General features: G+C 42.5%; 2 protein-coding genes across 3 annotated transcripts in view; both read left to right on the top strand.

Moving 5' to 3' along the window:
- Window positions 1-3289, top strand: part of LOC134101614 (myosin light chain kinase 3-like) — a 30891-nt gene extending 27602 nt beyond the window's left edge. Inside the window, exons 15-19 of the mRNA XM_062555321.1 lie at window positions 1017-1145; window positions 1834-1989; window positions 2212-2290; window positions 2434-2497; window positions 2695-3289. Coding sequence (XP_062411305.1) covers window positions 1017-1145; window positions 1834-1989; window positions 2212-2290; window positions 2434-2493 — 424 coding nt within the window. The 3' untranslated portion in view covers window positions 2494-2497; window positions 2695-3289. The remainder of the gene's footprint in view (window positions 1-1016; window positions 1146-1833; window positions 1990-2211; window positions 2291-2433; window positions 2498-2694) is intronic.
- A 1733-nt stretch (window positions 3290-5022) lies between these two features.
- gmds (GDP-mannose 4,6-dehydratase) overlaps window positions 5023-10000 on the top strand; it is a 9765-nt gene continuing 4787 nt past the window's right edge. The window contains exons 1-5 of one of the 2 annotated variants that reach the window (XM_062556738.1): window positions 5023-5251; window positions 7926-7970; window positions 8545-8632; window positions 9099-9143; window positions 9295-9404. In XM_062556738.1, the coding sequence (XP_062412722.1) occupies window positions 5171-5251; window positions 7926-7970; window positions 8545-8632; window positions 9099-9143; window positions 9295-9404 (369 nt within the window). In that variant the 5' untranslated portion in view covers window positions 5023-5170. The remainder of the gene's footprint in view (window positions 5252-7925; window positions 7971-8544; window positions 8633-9098; window positions 9144-9294; window positions 9405-10000) is intronic. The other variant, XM_062556739.1, reaches the window with a different exon arrangement.

The following is a 10000-nucleotide window of genomic DNA, read 5'->3' on the forward strand; positions in this document are numbered from 1 at the left end:
TACTTATGGAGGGCACTGTATATGATTCATAAATGAATACTATATGTATTATATGTGGTTTTAGAGCCATACAGTACTGTATATGGTCCTTGCTTTGTTCTGTTAAGACAGATAAGAATCACTTGTGCTTTTTAACAGGACTTTGATATTACATTACGTTATATTTAGCAGACACTTTTTGTCCAAAGTGACTTCCATGTGTCAACTATATTACAAGGGACTACTACACTGTACCCATGGTGTGGTTAAGTGTCTTGCTCAAGGGCACAATGGTGGAAGCCGAAAATTGAACCCACAACCTTTAGGCTACTACACACCTTAACCACTACTACACAACCACTGCCCTGATTTGGGAGTGACAGGTCAGGTGACAGGTGAAGTGACAGTCTTATTTATTCACACTCTCCCACATTCCTGCTCTAATTGCTGCCCACGTCAGACTCAAACTGCATCTGAAAGCGTAAACAAAGAGCAAAGAGCCAGAGCACGCACATGCAATTAGCATCAGAGTCTTCGGAGGGTGTGTGAGTGTGGAGGGAGCGGAGGGGGTGTAGATTACAGTCTCATCTCTTTGTGTGTGTGTGTGTGTGTGTGTGTGTGTGTGTGTGTGGTATAATGTATAGCTCTTAGAGGTTATCTCTTTCTTTGTATTTCTGGAACTACAGGTCTGATCTGTCACTCCTGTACGGTTGCTTCAGTGCTTTTGTTCTGATATCCAGGATGCTCGCTCTCTCTCTCTCTCTCTCTCTCTCTCTCTCTCTCTATCTATCTATCTATCTATCTATCAATCTATATATCTATTTATCTCTCTCTCTCTTCCTCTCTCTCTCACACATGCACACACATACTGTACACACACACACACATACTGTACACACACACACACACACACACACACACACAAACACACACACACACACACACACACACACACACACACACACATTCTTGCACTTTCTCTCTCTCTCTCTCTTACACACACACACATATTCTTGCATTCTCTATCTCTTTCTCAGGTACAAACCAAGAGAGAAGTTGAAGGTAAACTTTGGCACACCAGAGTTTTTGGCCCCGGAGGTTATTAATTACGATTTTGTGTCCTTCCCCACGGACATGTGGAGCCTTGGAGTGATTACATATATGCTGTAAGCGCATACACACACATATAGCCTACACACACACACACACACACACACACACACACACACACACACACACACACACACACACACACACACACACACACACACATACACACACAAAACTGACATAGGACTGAAATAAAGATAACTCTTGACTCTTGACTCTTGACTATTCCCTCAAGACATGTCTTAAAGTAGACGCTTGAGTAGAAATCTAGAAGATATTTGCTGATTTAAACATGACATTTATATAAGCATGATAAGCTACACAATATCTGTAAAAGTGAATTGGATGCACTACGAGAAGATGTAAAGTTTCTGGGAGCCACGTGGGATAAGAGAACAGTGGCACAGAGAGATGTGATATTCAAGACTAGATACAGCAAACCCTTGGGGCAGTACTAGCCAGAGGACAAAACACAACACATGTTAGAGTTATCTCACAGGCATTGTGGAAAACACATTCCTGATGGGTCATAGTGACAATTTTAACACAGGAAGCGTGCATAGTTCAAGCAATCGTGTTAAACACTTAGCCTACTGTAGACTACTTACAGTACACCTTTTAAATTACATGTGAATCCTTACCTAATATCATACAGTATGCACACATATCCTCTGCAAAAATCTGTTCATGTGTGTTTCTTTGTGCGCGCGTGTGTGTGTGTGTGTGTGTGTCACCATTGTCCAGGCTGAGTGGTCTGTCTCCATTCCTGGGGGACGATGACAATGAGACCCTGAACAATATCCTGGCCTGTCAGTGGAGCTTTGATGAGGTGGCTGAATTTGAACAGACCTCAGACGAGGCAAAAGACTTCATCACTCGACTGCTGGTCAAGAGCAAGTGGTGAGTGTGTGTGTGTGTGTGTGTGTGTGTGCGCGCGTGCGCATGTTTATGTGTTTGTATTGTAATATGTGTGTGTGTGTGTGTGTGTGTGTGTGTGTGTGTATGTTTACATGTGTGCATGTTTACAGTATGTGTTTGTGTATGTATGTGTGTGTGTGTGTGTGTGTGTGTGTGTGTGTGTGGTGTAGATGTGTTTCACACTTAAGGGTTTGTGTTTTGTAGCTGGAGGATGAGTGCGTCTCAGTCCCTAAAGCACCCCTGGCTATCAGATCGTGGACTTCATTATCGTTTGTATGAGAGGGTGAGAGAGATACACTGTAGCAGTAATGTGTCTGTGCAGTTTCAGAGTAACACCCATGCAATACCTGTTGTACTCACACAATAGGCTTTGGACATCTCCCTGCCCCCCAGAAACACACCTGATTCACCTGATTTCTCTTTCAGCAAAAGCAACTGGATCTGTCAAAAGACACCCCTCCACCACCACCACCCCCTGAAAGCTAAGCAGGTGAAACCCAACAGCAACCCCCTCCCCCCACACATACACACACACACACACACACACACACACACACACACGCATGTATACACGTACATGTTGGTTGACAAGAAAATATATTTTTCTGCACTCTAACTGTGTGTGTGTGTGTGTGTGTGTGTGTGTGTGTGTGTGTGTGTGCGTGTGTGTGCACTCTTCTCTTGCAGAATGAAACAATGACCTCTTAAGGTCATGGCACAAACCAGGACCAATCACTATGATGCCTGCTGTCACTTACACAGAATGTATTCATTGCACACACTTACCCACACGCACACTCTCTCACATGCTCACGCTCTCACACACACACAAACACACACAGACACACTTGTTTGAGTTCTCTTAGAGAAGACATTCAGTCTTACACTTTCCACATTTTTGTTTTCCTTTTTCTTTTTACAGATTTACATGTTTACTGACACACACCTCTCTGGATATTTTGGAAAGAGAGCATGCAAAATGAGTTTTCAAGGCCCAGATATATTTAGCCACTCCTTGCATCTGTTAGACTTCTCATAATGCTCCAATTCTTTTATGATCAAACGTGTTGTTGTGAAATTCACTTATTCTGATCTGCACGTTTAGAAAAAATTGTTTCACTTGCAGAAAACAACCCACAAAGGCATACCAATTCACTGTATGCTTAAAGAAAAAAAAAACTTGAAATGCATAGATGACAATTTACTAAACACTGACAGTATTGAGTGCTAATTCTGATACACTTAATACCAAACCATGCACACAGTATAAGTTCAGACAGAATGGAGAGTCATACACATATATAATGTGTACACACACACACACACACACACACACACACACACACACACACACACTTATGCTAATGTTTACTGTGTTATCAGACAATTCCTCTAATCTCACCTTCCGTGAAGGCCAAATAATCAACAGTCCACTACCTATGATTCACTAAATAATTTATTGTGTGGTTTTTTTTGTGTGTATTGTTTTAAAGGAGAGTAATATCACTTCCTATCCTACCCTTGACAAATCCCTGAGCTACTGTACACCCCTGGTCGCCTGTCTCTCACTCCTCACACTGTGCTCTTGTACAACTCACACACACTCCTGCTTCCTACCACATTAGCCTCGTCTTACAGTACATGCTGCATTACCCAACGTATTTTGATCCGTTCCCAAGTATTGTTACGCTTACCTTTATGTTTACGTTTACGTAATGCCACAACGCCTTTATCCAAGCAACCTTCTCTAGTCAACTGTCCAGTAAGTTCAAAACTAGGCCTACTGTATGAAGTTGCACCCATTGTCTAGCTTCTGCATTTCCCTTTGCTTGTCAGCTGAAAGGAGAGTCTCCATACTCCACCCTTACCCTCCAGCCCTTGTCCTACCCCATATAGCCTACGCTAGCCGATATTCCCTTGCGCCTGTCCTCCTGATGCCCCTCTAGGCTACATCTAAACGTCTCTCAGACTCTGCCTCAAAACCGAACGCTGTCCGAATGATGATTGTGTCTCCTGGTGTCTTAGATAAATTTAGTTTGTTACTTTTTTTCTTCTTCTTTTGAGCTTCGTTTAATAGTTTTGTTTCAATTGAGTTGTTTTGTTCAAGCTGTGGTTCTGTTTCATTTGATTGGTTTTTATCAAAGCTTGTGATGTGATTGAAGACACCGAATAAACATGAACTCATCCGTATCCTCTGTGCTTTATGTGCTCTGTGTAGTGTATACTGAACAACATGCTCGGCCTCAACTTAAGTGTGTGGGAGGTGAGTGAGGTTTCAACAACCTTGCCCACTGACAATGACTAATACAATAATATAAAAGGAATCTAATGCTCCTTCCTGTAAGAAATGTGTGTGTGTGTGTGTGTGTGTGTGTGTGTGTGTGTGTGTGTGTGTGTGTGTGTGTGTGTGTGTGTGTGTGTGTGTGTGTGTGTGTGTGTGTGTGTGTGTGTGTGTGTGTGTGTGTGTGTGTGTGTGTGTGTGTGTGTGTGTGTGTGTGTGTGTGTGTGTGTAGGCACACATACCCGTATCAAAATAGTGTTAAAAACCACACATGATTATTGTCTGTTCTAACAATGCAAGGGCCATATGACTCTAAAATCATATGCAATATAGTATTCATGCATGAATCATGCCTTAGTCTTCATATATTCATGTACGAACATAGTATTCACAAACAGTCATGTCCTGCCAAACAACTGGATGCAGATCCTTAATTTATTGGTTGTTGGCTGTTCGTATGCCCTGTCTGGCTGTTTTTACCTTTAAAAAAAAAAAAGAGTTATAAAGGCCTGCTTTCATTACTTTTTTTAATGACATTGTTTGAACGTTTGAGTGCATCGCCATCGCATATTAAACGTAGCCTAGGCTATTAACCATAGACCAAGATAAGGTAATTCGGGTAATTCAGTGTAGTCGGTCAGAAAAAAATGTGACCGTGTCGTAATGCGTCAGAGTTGTACTATCTTCCTGTTGGCTGTTACATTTCTCCTCCCACTTCCTGGTCAGTAGCCTATACTTCCGTGCAACTTGTTTCGGATGCGACCATTCAAGCCCAAAACGGCCACAGGAGTGACTATCGTTTCTGCCTGTTTGCCGGAGTGAAGTCACACGAGAGATCACAGTTAAGAAACAGGCAACTTACATCATCCAAGAAGAGGGAAAATGGCCCAATGTGCAGAGCCTGGTGCCGTTAACGGAACGAAACCAAGAAGAGTAGCCATCATCACGGGCATCACTGGGCAGGTAAGCGTCTTTTGTCTGCAGAGATGCGACTCAGCCTCTCTTGGATGAACAAGCCTACGAAGGTGCACTCTTCCACTTCCACGGATACTTTACACTGATACACTTTACACTGATAATTGTGGTGACATAGTCAAGAAAATCAAAAGCCGTTGTTTTCAGACAAATTAGAGGAGCAGGTGAAAGGAAACAGTTAATGATTTACATGTCACTGCGGTTGAGATTGGTATGTATTTATCAGGCTATTGTGTGATAAGCTACAGTATGAAAAGAGATGGAGATAGAGAGAGCGAGAGATCAATGACACGTCACCCCTCAAAATAACTTACAGTAGGCTACGGTGGGATGCAAATGATAGCGAGCCAACCGGAAAAACCGGTGCAACACGTCAGTGCATTCTTAGAACATCATGAGAGATTGTTAGAGCATCATGATAGTCAGAGTTGTGACATGCTGCTCATGCCACCTGGGAGTATCAGGGACCACTCCTGCGATTACGTTGTTTTTCCCACTGCGAGTGTTAATGTCACTAGCTCGCTTGCTATCCCCCCCGTGCAATTGAAATATAAACGCGCATCTCGTCAATGATTGACTGGAACAGTAGCCTATGTTGTTATGGTCTACAATAAAAGTCTTCAGGGACTACAAATGAACTAGGCCTACACCATGACACAAAAGTGACAACGAGCCCTCAACTAAGCAATTCCGATACCAATATCTTCCCCCAGGTTCCCACTTCTTCGGATGATGTGGCGAGAGCAAACGTGCAGTAGGCCAGGGGCCTCATTACAGAAACTTCCTAACTCTGAAATCCTATCTTATCTCAGTTTAGGATGTCATTTAGGATATTTGGTATTACAGAAGCATGTTTCCTAACTGCCTTTAGGACAAAATCCTATCTTAGCTTAAGGTAGGATTTACAGAACCATCTTAACTCAAGAATTTCCCAATTTAGGAATCCTAATTTAGGATGGCACAGCCACAGACCCTGTCCTAAATTCAAAATAACTACCAAAACTGACTGCAGTCTTGTTGGGATGACAAGATGAGGCCGCACTATGCATAATCACCATTTATTCTCACAGACGCGTTTCGGCACACTGAGGAAGGCAGAACGCCAAAACGCGTCTGTGTGAATAAATGGTGATTATGCATAGTGCGGCCTTCTTTCTTGTTTTTCAATGATAGTTTATACTTCATACAACTATACTTTATACTGGTCACCACTCTGAAAACGTTATAAGTCTTGAGTGAAGCCTGCTCCTACCCTTGCAAACTTTTATGACAAGATGAGGAACATGACTGTTTGGGACACCATAAAGCATATTTCAATGATAAGTAAAAACTTAGACAAGCAATATAAAATGTATAAGCTATGTCTTTTCAAATATTTATAACATTTATAACACTACATAAGCCTATTAGGCCTAATCATTAGCCATACAAGCTGAGCTACTGTACATGTGCAGCAGGTGATAGATTTAAAGGAAGTACCATTGTTTTAAATCTCAGCAAACAAATAACAGACGCCCCTGATAAGGAATATTTGTCACAGGCACAGACCAGGATATAGGCCATTAAAGGTATATTCCTGAGACATGTCCTGCCATGAACTTGTTGGTGTCTGGTCAGAGAACGTTTGTGTGGTGGAGCTGCAAATAGAGGCTGTCCCTTCACAGGTTAACAGTGAGCCCCTGACTGTGGAAAATGGAGTGCAAGTTGAGGAAGTCCTTTGAGACTCATTAGGTCCATAGGGGGATGAATAGGATGTGTTTTAGGCCTAGTATTGCTGTTGCATGGAGACCGTGACATGGGGTCAGAGAGCTTAGTACACTGCCTGTCCTGTGGCAATAATAGGCTATTCAGATACATCCAGATAATACAGGTTCTTATTGTCTAAATGTGCAAAATAAAGCTCAATTCACAAGTCACATGTGCTAAATAGTTGCAATAGTACTCTTTAAAGTCCAGACTTTTAGAGTTTAGAGACTTTTTCAGACGTTTTCAGAGTCTGAATGTGTAATGAGTTCCTTGAGTTGAACTGAGCGAGGTAGGAAAGGCACTGCTTTTGGTGTGGGTGTGTTTAGGTATGAGCAGGCTATGAACAAACGCACATAGCCCAGAGCAGAACTCCTAGTTTAGAGATCAGTACACACACACACACACACACACACACACACACACACACACACACACGTATGCACACACACAACAAAAGATTGAGAGGGTGATTGTAGCCTATCCGTGATGTGAATGCCAAAGACATTGGACAGTTCTAAAAGATGATGCACTGTATCAAAAATATAGGAGACCCATTTTTAATTTCTTTGTAATTGCAGGAAAACAACAAGGGCAAATGTGGGGTAACTACCATTAGAGTGGTAGTGGTAGCGTTGGATTTGTGAATGCACACTGTGTGCGTGCGTGCGTTCGTGCGTGCCTGCGTGCCTGCGTGCGCCACTATGTGTCTTAGGGCGAAAAGGTTTGGGGGCCACTGTGTGTCTCAAGGAGAAAGTGTGTTTATGTTAGTGTGTCTGTCTGTTTAAACAATAAGGATATGTGTGTGGTGAATGGGTGCGACATGGAGAGCAAGCATGTATTTGAGCCCTGTGTTGTATTGGAGCGACTCCTCAGATGTATTTGACGAACTCCTCTTCCTTATGGCTTATTATTGCAGGATGGCTCTTACTTGGCAGAGTTTCTGCTGGAGAAGGGCTATGAGGTATGTGACATCAAAGTACACACTCACAGTATTTATACAAATAAAGTTTTATTTTTCTACAGCCAGTCCCTGCAATTGTGACATTAACTCCAATGACCCCTTCACAGTGTATCAGATAAATAGATAACTACTGTAGATAGATTAACTTTGTTAATCCCCAAAGAGGAAACTAGTTTGCTACCATAGACAACATACAGCACAGGACATACCTGTAAAGTGGATGATGATGAGTACAGTACAATGTACATTAATCATACAATAGATAAGTAATGGCACTACGTCACTGATAAAGTCTCCAAAAAGATGTGCAAGATGTATCAGCCACATTTAAAACGTTTAAAGTTTTTGGTGGTCATATTCATTAAGGGATGAATCAGGGAGCAAACTGTAACAAAAGATACGGTGGAAATTCACATCCAATATCTGAATGCAGCCTTTTTGTGGTTTATTATTTTCAAGTTCTGATCAGTCACAAAATGTCTCTCTCTCTCTCTCTCTGTCTCTCTCTCTCTCTGTCTCTCTCTCTCTCTCTCTCTCTCTCTCTCTTTCTCTTTCTCTCTCTATGTCTGTGTAGGTCCATGGTATTTTGCGCAGATCCAGTTCCTTCAACACTGGCCGCATCGAGCACCTCTACAAAGATCGCTGCACACACACAGAAGGAAGTGAGTGCCACACCGGCTTTCTATGCACATGCACACATACACACACACACGCTTAAGGTGCTGTATCCACCAAAGGCGTTTTTTGCGCCGACGGCGAAAATTTTCAATGTAAAGTCTATGTAGCTCAGCGCTCACAGCGGAAAAAAACTCTCGGCGCCGACCGTTTTTGTCGCAGCGCTCAGAGCGCTCAAAGTTGAAATCTGTTCAACTTTTAGAACAGCGCCGGGCTCGTCAATGGCACTTCTCGTTATAAACCGTCTCTGGTTTTGGTAACTTAGCAACAATAAACACTTATCGAAGCCGATCGAAGCGCCGAGAGAAGGAGGTTGAGGGCGCTCTGGCTGTTAAAAACGCGTTTGGTGGACACAGCACCTAAAGCAGCAAAATACTGGCTGTCTGTGTTGTGCATGAATAAATGTTTGTTTGTGTATTGTGTGTGTTTGTGTGTGCATGTGCTTTTGTATAGGATTGCAATCAAATCCTGCATCCATGAAGTCCCAGCACACACCCTGTATGCAAGATCATATCACATTTACATTATAATTTACATTTTTACATCACATTAACACAAATTGTCCCAGCTGTATGCAATATGTTTATATTATAGCCATGAATGTGCGTGTGTGTGCGTGTGTGTGTGTGTGTGTGTGTGTGTCCTGCAGATATGAAATTACACTACGGGGATCTGACAGACAGCACATGCTTGGTAAAGATCATAAACGAGGTGAAGCCGACAGAAATCTACAACCTTGGAGCCCAGAGCCACGTGAAGGTAGCTGAACTTACTTAGCAACACTCATGAACACATGTAGTCCTACACTGGCTTAGCAACACTCATGAACACATGTAGTCCTACACTGGCTTAGCAACACTCATGAACACATGTAGTCCTACACTGGCTTAGCAACATTCATGAACACACATGGTCCTACACTGGCTTAGCAACACTCATGAACATATGTAGTCCTACACTGGCTTAGCAACACTCATGAACACATGTAGTCCTACACTGGCTTAGCAACACTCATGAACACATGTAGTCCTACACTGGCTTAGCAACACTCAACACATGTAGTCCTACACTGGCTTAGCAACACTCATGAACACATGTAGTCCTACAGTACACTGGCTTAGCATCACTCATAAACACATACTGTATAGTCCTACACTGGCTTAGCAACACTCATGAACACATGTAGTCCTACACTGGCTTAGCAACACTCATGAAAACACATGGTCCTACACTGGCTTAGCAACACTCATGAACACAACACGCATAGTCCTACACTGGCTTAGCAACACTTATAAACACACGTAGTCCTACACTGGCTTAGCAACACTCATGAACACATATAGTCCTACACTGGC

This window comes from Sardina pilchardus, chromosome 15, assembly GCF_963854185.1.
Source record: "Sardina pilchardus chromosome 15, fSarPil1.1, whole genome shotgun sequence".
NCBI classification, from domain to species: domain Eukaryota; kingdom Metazoa; phylum Chordata; class Actinopteri; order Clupeiformes; family Clupeidae; genus Sardina; species Sardina pilchardus.